This window comes from Corvus brachyrhynchos, unplaced genomic scaffold (assembly GCF_000691975.1).
Source record: "Corvus brachyrhynchos isolate BGI_N302 unplaced genomic scaffold, ASM69197v1 scaffold83, whole genome shotgun sequence".
Lineage (NCBI taxonomy): Eukaryota > Metazoa > Chordata > Aves > Passeriformes > Corvidae > Corvus > Corvus brachyrhynchos.
This window is the reverse complement of record NW_008238464.1, coordinates 12,011,240-12,030,827: the sequence shown is the minus strand read 5'-3', so window position 1 is coordinate 12,030,827 and position 19,588 is coordinate 12,011,240. Positions and strand designations below refer to the sequence as shown.

Here is a 19,588-nt window from a genome sequence, read left to right as displayed (position 1 = left end):
TTAGCTGCAGATCTCCTCCTTTCTGTCTTCTACCACCACCACCATTCTTGTTCAAAGGCATTTTTGTGGATGACATTTGAGAGGCTTGCAAAAGAGTCTTTGAAGAAAGAGGGCACTCGGGAAAATATCTGCTACTGCTGTATTGTTTCACATGTATATTCCTTCTAATAGGACATTCCTTCTATCCTTAACTATAATTACCCAGTAACTTTTAATGCAATGTTTGTATTCTCACACAGAAAAGAAGAAATGCTAATAGGTTTTCTTTCAAATGTGAATCAGTGTTTTGTCTGCTGACTGGACTGTGTCTAGTGAGCACAGAAGACTTGTTACTGATAAAGTAATGTTTTCAATAAACTATGCAGGTATAAAAAGTACAGGGTGATATGCTGTTGCTGTAGAATTCAGAAGAAACAATCTGTTGGTTTCAGTGCTTTCAGTTCTTCCTTACTGCTTTCTTTTTCTGGAATGGAGATACAAACATTTGAAAAGAAAGAATCTAAATTTGGTCATTTGCTTTTAGACCTACAAAAAATTGGTGAAGAGAACTTCAAAATATTTTTAATCATGTAATACACTTTGTCCAGAAGAGCTGTTTCATTTAACTTTTAGATCTTTTTTTAAATGACTTTCTATCTCTTGTAGAGGCAGAATGAAGACGAATTATTTTACAGTTTGAATTATTTTTGCTTTTATCTGATCATTTGGGAAGATATATTCTCTGAAACACTTTAATTTTATCCCATATGTTTTGTATACATAATACATGATGCATAGTACTTCTGGGAGATAACCTGAATAATTCACCTACAGTAATATGATCATGTTGCACTTCAGGTTATAAATGTTTTATTTCCCTAATATAATGCCATATAACATAAAAAAGCCCCTAGCATTTTAAATTGGTGAAGATGAATGCTTAATAAAGGTCTTAGATACATAAATCACGATTCTGTTTATAGTTATTGTCCCTAAATTACATTTTATACCTACTTATTAAATAATAGAAGTAAATGAAAAATTGTATGAGAGAATAGTACAAACAGTTTAGCTAAATTTTTCTTTAATTCTGGAATTAATAGTTTGGCATACTTTGAGATGGAGTGGTTGGCAACTTCACAGGTAAGGAAATAAGTGTAACAGCAGTGCTTCTCCAAAGCCAGAAAAAATAAAAGCAACTGACTTGCTAGTGGATTAAAAAAAACAAGTGAGAAGTAAGGCATTCTTACTATTTGGAAACTATGTTAAATTTCCAGAATTCTTGAGTATGCTTTGTAACTTTTATGGCCAAAAGTTAGGTTGAATTATATGTGTGAGGAAACAGGGACATCCATTACTATTTAACTAAAATGGCATGTGTGAGGAAACAGGAGCATCCATTGTTATTGCAGCAAGAGTCCTGTTCAATAACACGAATAAGTCATTATTTCACATCTGCTGATCTTTAAAAGAGAAATGCTATCTTTATTAATTCTGAATGTGTCTTTTTTTATAAACCAAATGATGGAATTTTTTGGTGAGACCATTTGTCGTAGGGATTATCTGATGAATTTAGTATGCCTGGCATGTTTATTTAACAGCTCATTTACCATTATAAAATAATATAAGTTAAAGCATACAGTAAATGAATGTCTGATGTTCCCTCCTCACACCTCCAGTTTTATTTCTGGCAAATAAGTGATGGTTCATATGGCTAGAAGTTCATAACATGTCTTAGTTACTATGAATTTCCTTTACTCTTCTGATACACTTTTAATTTTTTTTTGTTTTGTGTCTCACTGCTTACTTCTACATAAATTTTGTTTTTGCAGTTTCCTTATATTTTGTCACCAATTTTTGGCTACCACAGACATTTAAAAAAAGGTCGAAATGAAAAAGTGGGATTAAAAAGTAGGAGCTGGTAAACAGCAAATTGGACTTTCAGAAGCTTGGTTGCAAAATTTCCATTGATTCACTTTACTTGGGGGCAGTATATTTTATAGTGAGTCCACAGGGAGGACCTACATTCAATACTGGAAAAGATTCAATATTGAATCTTTTCTGAATATTCAACCTCTGACTCTCATGTCTCTTTCCTGACTCTAGAGTCAGCACAAAGACAACTGAAGGAATACTATCTCAGTTGATATTGACCAGGAATTGAACCAGAATAGTGAAATAAATCAAAGAGGTAGCTAATTGCTGTTTGACATTCTAAAAAAAAATCCTATTGATTTCTACCATGGCATAATATATCATTATGCTTTAATTATATTTATTCTAAGGAAATGTTTATGTCCCATGGTGGTAGATATCAATATTAGAATTTTGAAGGAACATTCAAGGTGTCAAAACATAATTTTATCATCTGAGAATTATCTGGCAATGAAAAAATATTCAGTGTTTCAGCCATACAGTTCTGTGCTGACTCTACAAGGTCACTTGTAGAACCTGAGTGTTTTACACTCGCTATGTATTTAAATTAGTGAATGACAGAGGGGAAACTGATAGGTGCATTTTTATAAAGCTTCATAATGTTTGTGAACTATCAACAACACAGTATAATGACAAACTAGATGCTAACTCATAATTTTTATTTCAGTAGAATTTGAATTTCTAGAATTTACAAGAAGCCATATCAGGTATGAGAAGTCTTTGCCTGAAATTTCCTCAAGGTATTTAGAGTGTTTAATCCAGCTCCTGAATGCCTCATAAATACATGAGATGAAGATAATCTTTACCTCGCTGAAGATAATTTTGACCTTAGAATATTTTTTTTTTTTAAATTCCAGATCCATCTGCTCCACCAGCTCCATCTAATATCAGGATTGCCAATATCAGTGCAAACAATGATGGGAGTGTAAATGCAATGATTACTTGGGATCTTCCAGAAGAGCCTGATATCCCAGTGCACCACTACAAAGTCTTCTGGAGCTGGACGTACAGCAAATATGTAATCCCAGCAAAAAAAAAGAGAAGGAAGATTACCGATGGGGTAAGAAAGAAATCAGTAAATGGGACAGAAATACAGTTTATTTCTGACACAAAACAGAGTGTAAGTATAAAATGTGTGATAAGTTGCAATGATTTCAGCCACTGGTAAAGTAGTGGTCCTAATTTTTAATATCACGAAGCCATAATAGACACTTTTGACCTCTCAATCCTTTTCTTACACTGAACCCTGGGAGACAAATAAACTTCTGCCTTAGAATAGAGGTAAATAGTACAAGGTTTTTCAGGAAAGATGAATGAAAAGTTAAATTCTGTTAATCCTTTAAATTTAGCCTTATTCACTTAGTGCTTCTTAAAGATTATTTTATTTAAAAAGCCTGACATCATCTGTCACATTGTTCTTTCACTCTGCAAATAAATCTTGTGACACTATCATAGAGAGTGATCGTTAAATAGTCAGTATAGGTCCAAGGGAAAAACATACCCAAAACTCTTTAAATAAACTGCTGCACCAAAGATCTGGCAATATTTCCTTAGCAGCAAGTTCCTATGAGTTTCTTGAATAATGTATTAAATATTGCTTTACTGGAAAGCTTTTTGTTATGATATCCATATCATATGATATCCATATGCAAATTGCATATTATTTTAAAGCAGTTAATAGAAATAATTAGATAGAAATAATAGAAGTCAGTTAGACATAACTTAATTCTCAGTGCTTTTGATAGTGAGAATGTTAACACTGTGTTTTGGCTCTGGCTGCCCATTGCACTGTGATGAATGACAGTCAAAGGGTCACAATTCCCTCTCTGTCCCTCAGTCACCAAACCCTGACAGAAATAAAGGCAACGAAGGCTGTGTGATGAAATTATGCAAGTCCATTTGCACAGAAAGGAAGGTTAGTTCTTTATTGTCTTTTAAAAAAATAATTGTTGCAAGACAGGAGTAGGATTGGACTGTGCTATGTAGAAAAGTTTGTGTTCTTCAAGAAACCTGACATTGGGTAAAGACCTTCAGGAAAGAGGCTTCAGCCTAAAGCTATCAGGGAGCCTTCTCTCTACGAGCTGGTCCTTAAATCAGAAACCTCAGAGAAATTTAAAATTGGTCTGGATCTTTAATACCTTTGCATAGGATACTTCCTACATACAAATAATGTTAAAAAAGATCCATTATAGAACATTACAGTAATTGAGACCAAGTTCTGACCTTGAATGTAGGGAACTACAGGGTGTATTTTATAGAAAAAGCAGGCTCTTACAATATCTTTCATATTATTCCTGACTTGTACTTTTTCTTCTGCAGTATGTCATGAAACTGCACAGCAAGGCCAGTGAGATTCAGGACACTCAGATGCTATTGCTAATCAATGGTCATTTGAATATTGTAGCAACTCTTAGGCTAAAAATGGAAAAGGCAGGAGCACTAAAAAAAAAAAAGGAAAGATGGAAAAATCTAAATTGTTAAAGATCACTGAAGATTATTTTTGTCCAGTTTTTGCCTTTAGATGTAGCCCAACCCAAATAATGTCATACTGTTTTCCATATGAATTCATTCCAGGTAGACATTGAATTAGTTTGACTACAATATTGCCACTGTTAGTCAAGACTTATAGTCAATAGGTCAGCACTAAACAAATAAAAATAATTACTATTTAATGCTTTTTGACAATCCCTTTTTAACATCCCAAGTGTTAAATGTGGGATGGTTACCTTGGTACATGGTTATCTTTTTTACTCTGTACTGTCTGTCAAAAGACACAAGGAATTCTAAGGAAAACATGGGGTAATATCTTCCACATGGCATATGGACTAGAAGGATCTTTTTATAATTAAATCTAGGCAAAATAAAATATTAGACTACTGAGAAGGCTGGACTCTGCAATATCATGTGCCTTGTCTTGAGGTATTGGTTTTTGACTGGAGAAAATGATAAACCTAATCTCTTGTTTCCCCATTTTAGACACTTCCATGACATTGGAAACTGTATTTTTTCTATTGTTTTCCATTCTCTACAGGAAAACTGTTATTTCCAATGAGAGGGTGTTTTTGGTTGGTGCTAGTTTGTTAAATTTTTATTTTTGAGAGTTGAAACAAATAGAATGTATTGACAAATGTATTAAATGTTGGATTTTAGCTATCTTCAGACTGTCCGTCTCTAGCTAAAAGTTTTCAATTGCTTTACTGACACAGAAATTGGGGAATAAAGTGCTTAAATTCCTTTTGCTAAAATGATTTTGGCATAAGAGAAAAACCTTGTTATATAGAAGAATACCCCTTAGGTTTTGCCTAAACAATGGGTTTGGAATTGCCAAGGAACTGCCAAAATTATGCAAACATTGAGTAGGTTAGTATTTTTAAAATGACACAGAAAAACAGAGTCCAATTAAAGAAATCTTTTACAGAAGTAAATTTTTCTCTGAAATTTATATTTGAGTGTTCTAACTTCAGAAAAATAGTGTGCCTAAGATAACAAGCCTGCTTTTAATAAAGGCCTGTGTTTCAGCAATATTATAACTGCTTTGTGTATTTATTCTATTATAGGCCCAAAATTATGTGGTCCTGGAGGGGCTCCAACCCAACAGCAACTACAACGTAGAGCTGCAGGCAGTAACACGTTGGGGTCAGATACGCTTAAAAAGTGCTAAGGTTTCTCTCCATTTTAGCACGACTCAGGACATCAGGAATAATAGTGAGTAACCATGCTCAAACACCTGAATGCTTTCTCTCTCCTTTATCTGGAATTTGAATTTTTTATATAATCATTTCTCAAATTTTAAAAAATCATCTTCTTCAAGTGGGCTGTTCCATAGCACAAGATCATCCCTTGGTCAACTTGAGTAACCTTTTCATGTTAAATTTCTTATATTAAAATTGGTGACAGTTTTTGCCTTATTCTTTGACTTAGACTCCACTCAACTAAAGTAAACACTTGCAAAGAAAATGGAAGCTTTTGCATAACTGTAGTGTTAATATTTTTTAGATGCAATACAGGTGTGACTACTGATGTTTTTCTAAATGGATTGAATAAAAGCATTTCTTTGTTCCTTAGCTGGACAGTATTAACTAGCAATATTTTTCAAAATAACTGGCTATTTTTAGTAGCCCACTAATTCAGATTCTTGGACCACAAAAGCTTGAATTGATATATAAAACATTGGCTCTTCTATTAGGGAATCGAAAACGTTCCATGTCTCACAACCATGCATTCTCAAAATATTGCACACATAGGACCCACATTCAAATTAAAATCTCAAGATGTTTAGATGTTAGGTTATATATTGTTAAGGTCTTTAGAACCTCACATGCTAAGTAATATACTTGAAAATTTTATCTGAATCTGGCAGCAAACCATGATTCTTAGTCTTGGTTAAATGCTATTTATACAATTACAATGCAATACTGAGTTACTGCCCCAGTTGCTGATGGGTCTCTGATTAACTAATACAACAGAATTCTGATAATAAAATGTTAAAGAATGTGATTTTAATTATTCTGCCCTGACTCCATTTCATTTTCCTTTCATTTACATTCTTTCTCTAAAGTACACTCAAAGTTTAAACTTGTAGCCATTTTCATAACAGAACTGTAATTACTTTTAACCTCACTAATCAATTGCTGTTGTTGCCATATTCTGTTTCAGTATACATAAAATATTGTAATGTAGCTGTTAGCTATAACAGACCTTCTTGTCTGTGGTTGCTTCACATATTAATGTACCAAGAAGAAAAAATAAGCCTAAGTATCCTTCTTTTTCCCATATTAATCTACTCTTTACTACTTTTTTGGGCCATCTTAAGAGACAGCAGAAGGTCAAATTTTCATCTCTTCCACACACTGAGTCTTTGCTTCAAATCCATACCAGAATATCAGCTTGAATCTCCAGAGTCTTTATGTTAGGCAGGTTTGGGTTAAGTCCTCGGTGAAGCCCAATGTAAGTGAATATAAGAGTTCTGCCCTTTCCTTGTTGGCCCTCCTACATTGTACCTGTGCTTTTTGTCATCCCCTAGAAAGGTAACCTAGTTTGCAGGACTGTGCATGATATCAAAATCTTCTTACAGTTACTACATTAAGTTCTCCTTCCTTTTCTACATGTACACAAGAAATGTAATAGAGGAAAAAATTACAGTGGGAACTGGGTGTTTAATTCCATACACTGAGCCATTGAGCTCCACTAGAAGTGTATCATTGGTGTTTATGAGAGATTTCACATTTTGTGGATTGTTTTCCTAACAATTTTTTGTGGGGTTTGCTACTTTTTTTTTTCTCTTTTTTTTTCCCCCCTGCGAAGTTCACTTGATAAACAAGCAAAAATTTTTTTCCACGCCCTCCCCCTACACAATTTCCCGCTCCTTTTGGTAAAGTTTCTGTGAAGTTCTGGCTCTCAGTGCTAGACTTTAAGGTATTTAGTTTTCAGTCCAGTCATCTTGACTGTCGTGTCACCACATGACATCACAGCTTTAAGGAAGAACATGTAGCTGAGTTTACATTGCATCAAAGGATCCTGGTGCTGGGATTTTAGCTGTCTGAGGTTGGTCTGTGTCCTGCTAAGTGGGAGAATGTTCTAGATGCCATTATATACAACTAGCCAAAGAGAAAATGGGCAAGCTTTTGAAGTTCTTTCTCTCATTTTATTATTAGTACAGTTTTATAAGTGTTCCCATCTTGGGAGTAGGGATAATTAAACAACTGACCTTTGTCATACTTTATCAGTACTCCTGACATTAGATCAGACCATTATAATCTTTAAACATAATAGTAAATAAAGACCTTGCATATACCAAAAGCCTTCTAAATTGAAGCTGAGTAACTGAGATACAAGCATGTCATTTTTGGTACCATTTCATTCTTACTGTGAAAACCCCTTTCACTGGTAGGGCTGTATTAGCTCTCCATGGCCTCACTAATGTTCTGACTCTCTTGGTCTATATCACCCTTGGGTTTATGATGGGAGAAGAAGATCTTTGTTTCAGTTTTCCGTCTTCAAAACATTGGGTTTTCAGAATCTGATGAAGGTCACATCTGAGTTATTACTTACAAATCCTCTACCAAATGGAATTCAATTATGCTATACCTCATACGTGACTTTGGCTGTTTCATCATTTTCTGTCCACTCCAGGGGCATCTCTTTCCTATCATTGTCATAGCTAGATTTAAATTCCTTCCACAGTTTTACTTCGATATTCTCCCTTCTCCTTGGTTGTTTTGCTTCAGAAAACAGACCATCAGTAGTTTTTGTGAAAGTCTGCTATCTACTTAAGTCTAATTAGTACAGACTTTCTAATGCCTTCTGCTTTATTTTGCTTTACTGGGGTGACCTTTCTGTACAAAAAGGTTCATTAGTTGTTGTGTTGCTTTTTAAACTAGAGTAACACTATACTGAGTACAGTATTTTTGTAATCTCATATACTTCAAGTATTTTGACTGTTCAGATTATGAACATCGATTTATTTCATGAGCAGTATTTTCTTTTTAACTGCAAATCAGTGCCTGTACCAACTAAAACACATATTTGTTTTAGAGTATTTCAGTATTAAGTTTATAGAAAAATCTGAGCATCCCTTCTCTTAAAGCCATGAGGTAACGGATTCAAGATTCTTCGAACCTAAACTACTGATACCACACATTTTAATCGATAGAGCACTCTGCTGAGAGGTGTATTTAGGTCTTTTTGGACATTTTTTTTTAAATGGCTGGATTATAACTTACATAGAAAAGCAAGTAAAAACTACTCCTGGAGGAGATGCAAATTCATCTTCTATATCTCACTCAGGTTAGGTAGGTACAGAGCCAGTCCTGCTTGACGTACTTTTGAGAATACTCAGAAGCAGATAGAGAAATACGAAAAAGAAACAAAAAAAATGCCTTAAATATTATCTAGGACATGACATTTATGGCTTGTCTGTATTTTGGGACTTCCATGGCCTTTGGGAAGTAGTTCCAGAAGCAACATGCCAATTTTGCTGAAGTCCCACTGTCATATGCTCTGCTCTGTGTGGAATTAAGCTCTGGTTTTTAGGTGTCCGGTCCTATTGTCAGAATAGAGGTAGCCCATAACCTGCTGAAGTAATTTGGTCCTACAGACCTCTTTGAGCTTTGCCCTCAGCCCTCTGGCATTACATTTCCCCACACTCAAAAATGCATTGCCTCACTATATTTGTGTGCTTCACTTCTGGGAAATGTAGCAAGATTCTCGCTTGATCTTTATATAGAAATATTCTAAATTGGTGTCCTGGTTTTTGTGGAAGTGGAGCAGACAGAGAGTAACAAAGTAGAGATTTAATAAAACTGAAATAATTTAAATTGAGGAATACCTGATAGATTTTAGTTTGTCCTTCTCTATATAACTTTTTGATTTCCATTTAGGTAATAGTAACATTATGGTTACCTTAAGAAAGAATTTCCTTAAGTTTGGTAGTTTAATTTAAAATAAACAAACAAAATGAAAAATCATATCAGATTCAAAGGGCTGAGAAAGTAAAATTTGGCCATAAAGCAAGTGAGTTTCAATTGAAGCTGCATATAAGGCAAAATGTTCAAGTTTATATGTTACTTGTGACAACTATTAAAATCTTAATTTTTCCCTCTTTCTCTCACGTATGTAATTAATAATTTGCTACTTCCTTATTATTAGTCTTTGGTTTTATTTTAGGTGTTTAATATTGAATTAAATACAGCTTTTTGTTTTGTTTTGTTTATAATCTCATCCTCCTAATAGGATCAGATACATTTGCAAGTGTGCAATGAAAAGTGCAGTTTGAATGAACATTTCTTTCTTTTCAACTGAAACTATCTATAAGTACTGTCAACCCTGCTAAATGTTGATAAATTGTTGCCAAACAAGATGCTCGATGAAATTGCCAACTGCAATTGCTTGTTGGAAGCAAGGCACATAGCACCAAGGGAATTGCTGAAAGAAAATTCCTCTCTTGCAATATTTTCCTAAGCATTCACCATTCACTGTTGAGAACAGGAAAGTAGGCAAGACAGATCTTTAATCTGACCACAGTGTTCTTATATAACATACCAGAGGACTATATTTACTTTGATGTAGTAACCACATGGGGCACTCTGTGGGTTACATTCAGTGCTGTCCTTGGATTTTGTGCATATTCAAACACTGCAGGAATATAAAGACTGTGAAGTATTATAGAGAACTACTGGTAGATACTGTGCCTGTTTAAAAGATCATCGTGTTAACATTTTTTGTTCTTGGGGTTATAAATACGGTCCATTTCCTTATTACTCTTCAGAAAATTTACAGAGCATTTCCCTGTAAAATCTTATTTCTCTTTTTTGGTCACTGTCTAAATTCTTTGACTGAATTTCAAACGAGTGATTTTTCAACCACTATGGACAGTTAATTCTTTATTTCATTTAGGTAAGAAACTGAAATAAGATCATTTGGATTAAAGATACTATTATTTTCTGAATTTCAGCAAATTTAGCATAGTCATTATAAAGCACTGTAGTTAACTAAATAGTTTCCTGATCATTCTGTGTATTGCAGAGGAACAGACATCTGCTGGGAAACCACAGAAAGGACTGGTAGATCCTTACCCGACCTTTCAAAGAAGGAAAACCACTCGTTTTCTTAAAATTGGAACTCCTTTCTATCAGGACAGTCAACTTCAGGTCAAAGTCTATTGGAAGAAGACAGGTTTGTCAAATTTTGCTTTACTGTTTTTTCTAAGGAGGACTCTTATCATCCATCTCAGAGTTGTAGAACATTAATACAGTAAGTAATTAATAGTTGAATCCTACACCCATCCTTCCATCCTTTCATCTTCACATTAAAGGGAAACATTGCCTCTCCTCTTTGTGTTATGTCTGTGTATATGTCTTACAGAAGGAAATTACATGAATCAGCTATCCAAAAATTACAGTCAGTCGTATTGGGACACTGAATCTTCACAGAGCTGGGACAATTTTTATTTTGGTAGGAATTACCTCTGTAAAGTTTTAAATAGCAGAATTTGGCCTTACCCACAAAAGCTCTGAGGAACTTATGAATGTTTAGCTTTATGCCAAACTTTATCAGTCACCTTGATTGAGAACAGAATGGATAGTAGGTCACAACCAGAAAACATCTTGAAGTTACTTTTCTGCTAGGCTGCATCCGTCTGATTTTCAGAAAAATCTATCTAATTTTATGGTTTAGCCTTCCAATTTAAAGGCAAATGACATAAATTTGAAGTGTCTATTCATGTTCAGAAATCAGTAAAGGGATTTTCCTTTCTTGTCCTCTAAGAACATATGGGTTGCTCCAGCTTAGCCATAACAGGTTCATATGCTGTTATTTCAAAATGTGCTCACACTATTCATTTTTTAACTTCGAGCAATCTACATGTGTATCAATACCACTAAATTAAATCCATTCAATTTTGGTGCTTGAAATAAAGGGCTACAAAGTGGACAATCATGTTTTCTTCTTGAATTTTTCAAAGAATTTCAGAAATATTTAAATGCTTTTGGGTTTAGATGTGTGCGGCAACACCCTGAATAAGGACAGGCTATATAAATGTTAAATTATGCTATGTAACATAGGAATATGTCACACTGGATATTGTGGCTTTTCAGAGGTATCCTTTGCTTCTTATCCTTTGCCTGCCTTTTTGAATGGTTACCTTCCAGGCCCTCCTATGTGAATTACTTTCAGACCTATCCTTACTCCTCCCTAAAACCTGCAAGCTTTGGTTCAGCTGACTACATACACATTTTGAATATTTGTCTGTGTCTTGGCTACACTAGTTTTTTTTTTTTTCCCTTGCTTTCCCTATTATGTTTCATTTTTCGGTTGTTTCATGGAAAGCTGGAACAATTTAAAGTTTAAATAAAAGTTGAGGCAATTTTAATCGGGAATATTCAGTTTACCAAAAAATGTGGTTTTCGTTATCCAAAGTGAGATTTATACATTCTGAGCTTGTTTGGGACGGATCACCTTAAACTTTAGCCTCTGCAAGTGAGATGTCAACCCATTGTCCAAGCTCCTTTTATTGTTAGAAAAGAAAAACAGGTGACTTCTGAAACAATTCATCCCCCACAGCAGCAGGATTGCTCTCTGGAGATGTCTCTCTTCTTTACTGAGAGCAGAGGGGAGCCTAGGCAGCTCATTTGTAGAAAACTTAGAGATGTCTAATGTCTCTCTGTAGCTGAGGTTCTACTCTTGGCAGTCTGTGTTGAAAAAAATGAGGGACAGGATTCAAAGAGGAGGAGACAATGATGTCTCCCACAGGCGTCAGATGGGGTTGTGCAACTCACAGTCTGCAGGCAAGATTCAGCCCAGTGGAACAATCAATCCAGCTGCAGCTGTTTTCCTGCCAGCCTGCTGCCAGAAGAAAGATCATGTGTCCTGTGACCAAAATGCCAGCACCCCTACTGAAATTCACCTTGTGAATACTTTTCCAAAGTTAGTTATACTTAATGGAGGGAAAATCCTGAGCAGAACAGCAATATTCTTATTCCAACGCAGATATCTTGAACTAGGTGTCCACTATTTATAATGGTATTATAACACAGCTATTGAGCTTAGAGGCATTACACCATAGAAACCTAAATGTTTCATATAAATCTGGAGCTGCATCTCACTGTCTGCTACATACCGGGAGGTAATATTTGTATTAGAGGCTATAAATATCTATAAAAAGAAATAAGGCAGTCAGCATCCTTATAGAGACTCATAGTTTGGAAATAAGAGGATTTCAAGGTGGTATAATTTCCAGAACTGAAAATGCCATAGACAGATTTGTCACCTGTCAAAAATGACATGGATTTACATGCTGTCACCTTGTGCAAGGGCCGTACTAGCTGAGTTGCTGAGTAGCTGACTGTACAGCTGACTCATGTTGTGTGAAGCTGTGTGCAGCCAGTCACATAAGGGGACACCCAGAAGCCCATTTTGGTCCTGGGCTGGTGGCAAGTTGTGTGAGGGGTGCTGGGGTGTTTAGGTACGTGCCCCAGCCATGCAGTGGAAGATGCCTTCATTTGTCTTGCAGAACAAGCAGTGATAGCAAAGGTGTGTGAGGAGGGGCAGAATATGGTGGTTCATCATGCTTACCTTTTTTTTTTCCTTTTTAAAAAGAAAATATCAGTGTTCTGAGTGACAGCACATGCAGTAACTCAGCAGGAGCCATTGCCTTGTGTGAAACTAAAATATAGCCAATTACCTGCTCCCAAGAAGCCAGCAGCTTCTACAAGCCCTTGCAAGAGTTTGGAGATTATGTAGTGCGTGGATGAGGTACTGTAAATTTGCTAGTGACAATTTACTGCAGAGCAGGTCTGTGTGACCGTGCAAGGAACACAGCAGGAAAATCACATTGGCTGTGTCCCATCTTCCTGACAAACAGCAGTTGCTGAGCCAGCTGTGTTGGTAACTGTACCCACACATCTTTCTCCTTTATGAACTGCACTGTCTTAGGTTGTGTTTAGGGATTTGTAGGAGGTATTAGAGTGCAGCAAGTATAATACTGAAATTCTGAGAGAGACCTTACCTGAGCCTGCTCAGTGGCATGGCATCTATTTCTATTGTAGGTAGGCAATCAGAGTTCAAATTGTTCCTGACAAAAAATTGGCCTGTTTGTCTCCTATATGGTGGGCGAACACAGAAGTCCCTGTTGATTGCACTAATGTTCTTTTTTGCGTAGTTTGCTATTAAAAATCAACACTTTTTTTGGTGGAGAAACACAGCCATTCTACAGTCCTAAATTAGTATGTATAACTTTAAAACAGAAAAATTAAGAGGCCAGCATGAAACCATGTGAAATAAGTAGGTTGATAAGCGTAAGAGTTACTATGATAAAAAATAATAATTCAAGAAATAAACGTCTCAAGCTTAAACATGTTGGACATTTGTAAATTGATCAAATTTCAGTTGGTTATAGTAGTCTTTGCTTTATCTGGTTTGGTTTTCAAGTATTTTTGGACTTTCTGTGTTAGACTTCATGACACGAACAAGAGATGGTTGCAGAGATGAAGAAATAAAAATGTTATTTAGATTTTGGATGGGCTTTTTTTTAGGTGAAGATTTAAACCAGTATGTTTTCACAGAATCACAGAATGGCTGGGTTTGGAAGGGACCTCTGGAGATGATCTAGTCCAATCTCCCTGCTAAAGCAGGTTCACTTGGAGTAGATTGCACTGGGTCATGTCCAGGCAGGTTTCAAATATCTCCAGAGAAGAAGACTCCACAACCCTTCCGGGCATCTTATTCCACTGTTCCATCACCCTCAAAGTAAAGAATTTTTTTCCTCATTTAGGTGGAACTTTCTCTGTTTCAGTTTCTGCCCATTGTCCCTTGTCCTGTCACTGGGCACAGCTGAAAAGACTGTGGCCCCATCTTCTTGATACCCATCCTTAAGATATTTGTAAGCATTGATAAGATCCCCTCTCAGTTTCTCTTCTCTGAGAGGAGGTCAGAGAACAGGCCCAGCTCCTTCAGCCTTTCCTCATAAGAGAGATACTGCAGTCCCTTAATCATCTTTGTTGCCCTCCATTGGACCCATTCCAGGAGCTCCACGTCTCTCCTGTCCTGAGGAGCCGAGAACTGGACACTGCACTCCTGGTGTGGCCTCACCAGGGCTGAGCAGAGGGGCAAAGTCACCTCCCTCAACCTGCTGGCAATGCTCTTCCTAATGCTCCCCAGGATCCCATCGGCCTTCCTGGCCACAAGGACACACTGCTGGTCATGGCAGCTTATTGTCCACCAGGACCTCCAGGTCCTTCTCCACAGAGCTGCTTTCCAGCAGATCAGCCCCCACCCTGTACTGGTGCAGAGGGTTGTTCTTCCCCAGGTGCAGGACCCTGCCTTTGCTGAAATTTACTGAACTTTGTTCAACCCTACAGTTGCCCTTGTTATGTTGAAATAGTGTCTTTTAACCGTAATGAAAAGTTTAAGAGCTGCTGTAACAGCAGTCTTTCTTTTAGTAAAAAAAGAGTTATTAGTTTTCTATATTAATAACTGCTCAGAATTTTTTATTGTATTCCTAATTCAGTGGTCGTACCATTCTATGCAGACCAAAGATTTAAAATTTTTTTAAAATTTCCTCTTAAACTGAGATGGCTCTCTATAGGAGTTTTTTACTGTCTCCCAACACTAGCCTCACAGCATACCACAGATTACAGAAACAGAATGAAAGATGTGTGTAGATTGCTTATATCACTTAAGAAACACAAACATGCTCCTAAGGTTGTTTTAGATTATTTCTTTATTTTCATTGGTGCCATTTTAGCTGAAAAACTATTTTACTTTTGAATTTGAATCATTTTACTCAGTCTAAAGAGCTAAAAATAGGTCAGAATCATAGAAGAATTTTAAATGGGCTGGAAGGGACTTCTGGAGGTCAGCTGGTCCAACCATCTGCTCAAAGTCAAACTGTGAAGTTAAATTGAGTTATTCAGTTCTGTCTGTAAGGCCCTGTAACAGATATTGTCATTGTTTTTTCAACGACAGGGAATTTATCCTCCATCAATACCAGCCTGCAGAGGCCATGTAAGTTTATTGCAATGTGCCTTAGGATTTCCAGAAGGTATGGTGACGTCTCTTGACTATTCAAAGATAGTTCTTCCATGGCTGTGACGATGTATTCCTCAGTGAACTTTGCAGATGTGAACTTTGCCTCTAGGAAGGCAGTGAAAAGAACACAGTGATGACATCAGGGCTGAAGCTCTTGGTTTTATATCATCCTTCTGAACAGAATTCATCAGACCTCTGTCCTGTGCAACAACTGCACCAGAGGGGGTGTTGCAAATTATTACCAAACTGACTTTGTTATACAGTAAAGGAGTGACTGCGTATCAGTACTCAGAAAGTGAACAGTGTTTGAATAAAAGTCTGAGTAAGGGGAGGGATTTCCATACATAAGCATCACAATGCGCCACAATTTGGTAAGCAGGAAAGTCTTATCTGGGCCTGTTCTTCAAGTCCCATTAACTTTAGTAAGCATGAGGCGCGAATGGAATGTAGAATTTGGACTTTACATTAAAATAAAGCTCTTTCTGAAATAATCTTTCCATTTGAATACTTTGGTATGATGACAATAATCACTTCAGGATGTATGCTAGCAAAAATATCTCCACACTTCAAGCAGTACAAGGTACTTAGCAAATGCACATGATATTGCTAGACAGAATCATCCAAAACATGTTGCATATGAATAGAATAGCTTCTTTCTGAAGGAAAAAATGTCTTTCCCTTGCTGCCTCTCATTTAGGCCTGGGATTAGAGAAACAGTACATTCCTTAAACAGCATGAATCCCCCTTTTGTAAATGAAAAGTAGAATGTGTTCATGGCCAGATTTTTTGGCCATCTTGATGTGTGAAATTAGAAATTGTCAAGAAGTGGAATCAAATTAACCAAATCACTTTTAACTCCTTGGTGCTGAGGTCACAGAGTACCATCCATTACCAAGAATGGATGCACTCTTAAACCCCTGTTTAAAAGGATTAGATACTTAGGATGATTAAGAACCTCAGTAACTTGTGCAGTAATCAAGACTGAAAGAGTGAGAATAAAAAGATGCTTAAGTTTTCTCTGTTTTTCTGTGGTTGGGCAACTAGAGCGGAGTGTTTGACTTAGCTGAAAAGCCTCCAAGTTGCTGCAAATCTGTGTATGAAAATAAAATTTTGCCCGCAGACAGAAGCAAAAAAATCCCACCTTTATGAATTCTCCGCATCAATTCTCATCACTTGCTGCAATAATTATAATACACTAAAATATCAGAATGTAATTTCTTTCCAAAGCACTTGTCACAACAATATTTTCTAAGTCATTACTCTGCCTTCACTACCATTTTCTTAGTGCCTGTTATTTGAGTATAATACAACTCTCCTTGCTCGGGTAAAGCTTTAGTTTCCTTTTCTTTGAATTGTCTACGTGCATTTACTTCCCCTGTTTAAATTAAACATTTTAAGTACTTCTAGATATTTAAAATCAATATATCTGCCCCTTGGTTTTGCTTAAAAAGACAAATATTTAAAATGCATTAAGACTTGGCTTCAGGCTTCTTTCTTTGTGTTTCTGTAAATGCTAAAGCAGAAGAAAAAAAGAACACTTAAGGCAGGGAGAGGCAGAGAATCCTCCATTGTCTGATAAATCAACCAAACAAGAATAATGAATTAAATTACAGAGCAGAATAAAAATGCAAGGCAAGGCAAAGCAAATAGAGAGCTAACACAGATGCTTTTAAACCCAGATCTTAGGAAAACAAAATTAACTTTCACTCAGTTCAGGGACATAAATGAAGTGACTCTGTGTGCTGACTCTTTCTTTGTAATAAGGTATTTCATATGGCAGGTTTTAAAATGAAAGCTTTCCCATTGATAACACATACCAAATGGTCCTTTCTCATGGAAGTAGAGCCATTGAAGGTGAAGATATCCTTCAGTGGCAGAGTTTCCAGCTTTTACTGTAAAGAATTCCTCAGTACTTGCTTAACGCCAAAGCATTATTTAGTTTGGTACTAGCTGTTGCACTGGGCAGATTAGTGTTTGAGCTGCTAGCCATATTCTAATTACTGATATTCAAGCAGTAAAATACTTGTACTTCAAGAAACACTGTGGTCCAGATGGTTCTTTCAACAAAATGACGTGACTGTTAATTGTAGTGAAGTATACGCTAATATATTGCCCTCAGACTTCCATGGGAATACAGAGACTTTGTCTCAGCAGTAGTTGCCTGTGTGGGCATAATGTGCATTAGTATTTAGGGATTTAATTAGTAAAGCTGGCTCTAAGCACAGGACCCTTCAACTAGATCACCTCTTTAGAAACGCACTAGTAGATATTACAGAATCTGCTTTTCCACATGTGCTACATCTGACTCAGATGCCTGTATCCTATGGGCTTCCAGGGCATTGTGCCTGGGAGAAAGATAGTGCTGTCAGCTTTAATTATCATGGGAAATTATTCTGGAGTTAACAGAACATCCTGTCAGAAGTGTCTTTGTGGTTCCTACTCCTCCCTAACTTTGTCTTACTCCTTTACTTTGTCTTAATGTAGTTTCAGGAAAAATCTCTTTGCCCTTTTGAAGAGGACGAAAAGAGGAGCATCTGACTGTCTCCAGTTCTGCTTGCTTTACTTTTTGAAGTGCCTATAGGACTCTGACTGGTTTCTGTCCAAATGTGAAATACTTATAACACTTGTTACTGGTGGGAGTCATGATAAACATCAACCACAAATAATAGAATTTGGTGAAGCAGATGGTTTTCATATTCTCAAATAGCCTGCAATTGATTAGTGGGGCCAGTTATAAAGTTTTAAAATTACATTTACAGTGGTGGCAACCTCAGTGGCACTTCTCCTGCAAATGGGACAATATTGGAAAGTCTTTTCAAAGGCACAGTTTACTGCATTTCTTCATGATTTCACAGGCAGAACAGAAAACCATTGCTTGTTGCCTTGCACTTGCTTCCAAACCTCCATACCTTTCAGGGTAGGTGGTTAAAGCTCTTGGTATGAGAGATTTAGAGGCAAGTTTGTCCAACTGTTAGTCTCAGGAATGTAATTGGAATTGATTCAAAGTCTGCCAGGAAATCAACTAATCACAAGTCAAATCAGAATGACCCACTGTGTTCCCAGAGCACAGACAGCACAGAACACTGATTTTACTTAACAGGCACCCTCTGATGTCTGCTGAAGGCTGTACTGGACTGGTTTGCACATTTGTACACTTTGTACATTTAAACCATTTATTGCTTCATTTTAAAATTTATGTATGACCTGAATTGTACTCCAGAACATCTTTAGTCATTGTGAAAATGTTTTTATTTTGACTTAATTTATGCATTTAAAAGAAATCTTCTTTTCATTCTTAAATTTAGTAACTGATAGAAATGTAAGCTTGATTTCTTTTGAACTTACATTAAAAGATCAAATAGAAATATAATTGCAAATTACCTGGTCCATGAGTTCAATCCAAAAATAGACCATCATTAGGTGGAATGCATACCTACAGTCAGACTGGAGGTACACATTCAATATTCCATTGCAAAATCACTTATCAAGACTTCACCCACTTGAAGGCGTTGAAAAAATTAACCGGCCAACTAATAAATAATCTCTTGCCTGATTTATAATTCTTTAGGAAAATATAGATTTTCAAAACCAGCATCTTTATGTACCGGCCAACTAATAAATAATCTCTTGCCTGATTTTTAATTCTTTAGGAAAATACAGATTTTCAAAACCAGCATCTTTATGTGACTTCAATAATACTGTCTGACTAGTACACTTTTTCTGGATTTCTAATTCCTTCCTGAGTATTACCACAACCTGTAAAGTTAATTATTTTAACAATAAACACAGTATTTTCTATACATATATGCATACATATATAGTGTCACTAGACTTGTCAATGGCGACGTCTGATGTGAGGCAGTCTCAATAACAGAGGGGTAAAATGGCAAGTTTTGTACTATCCAAGTACAGAATCACAGAATATTCTGAGTTGGAAGGGACCCAGAAGGATCGAGTCCAACTCTTAAGTGAATGGCCCATATGGGGATGAAACCCACAACCTTGGTATTATTAGCACCGTGCTCTGACCAACTGAGCTCTTCCTCTCCTTTCCCCAAACTGTATCACTGGGTCATATTAACTCAAAGCCCTGTCTCACGTGCATACACTGTCACACCTGGAGCAATCCTACCGCTCCTACTGCGAGTAA

General features: G+C 36.4%; 1 protein-coding gene across 1 annotated transcript in view; it reads left to right on the top strand.

Moving 5' to 3' along the window:
• The window catches only part of ANOS1 (anosmin 1), a 126,800-nt gene that overhangs the window by 85,500 nt on the left and 21,712 nt on the right, over positions 1 to 19,588 (top strand). The window contains exons 8-10 of the mRNA XM_017736982.1: positions 2,772 to 2,974; positions 5,472 to 5,619; positions 10,438 to 10,587. Coding sequence (XP_017592471.1) covers positions 2,772 to 2,974; positions 5,472 to 5,619; positions 10,438 to 10,587 — 501 coding nt within the window. The remainder of the gene's footprint in view (positions 1 to 2,771; positions 2,975 to 5,471; positions 5,620 to 10,437; positions 10,588 to 19,588) is intronic.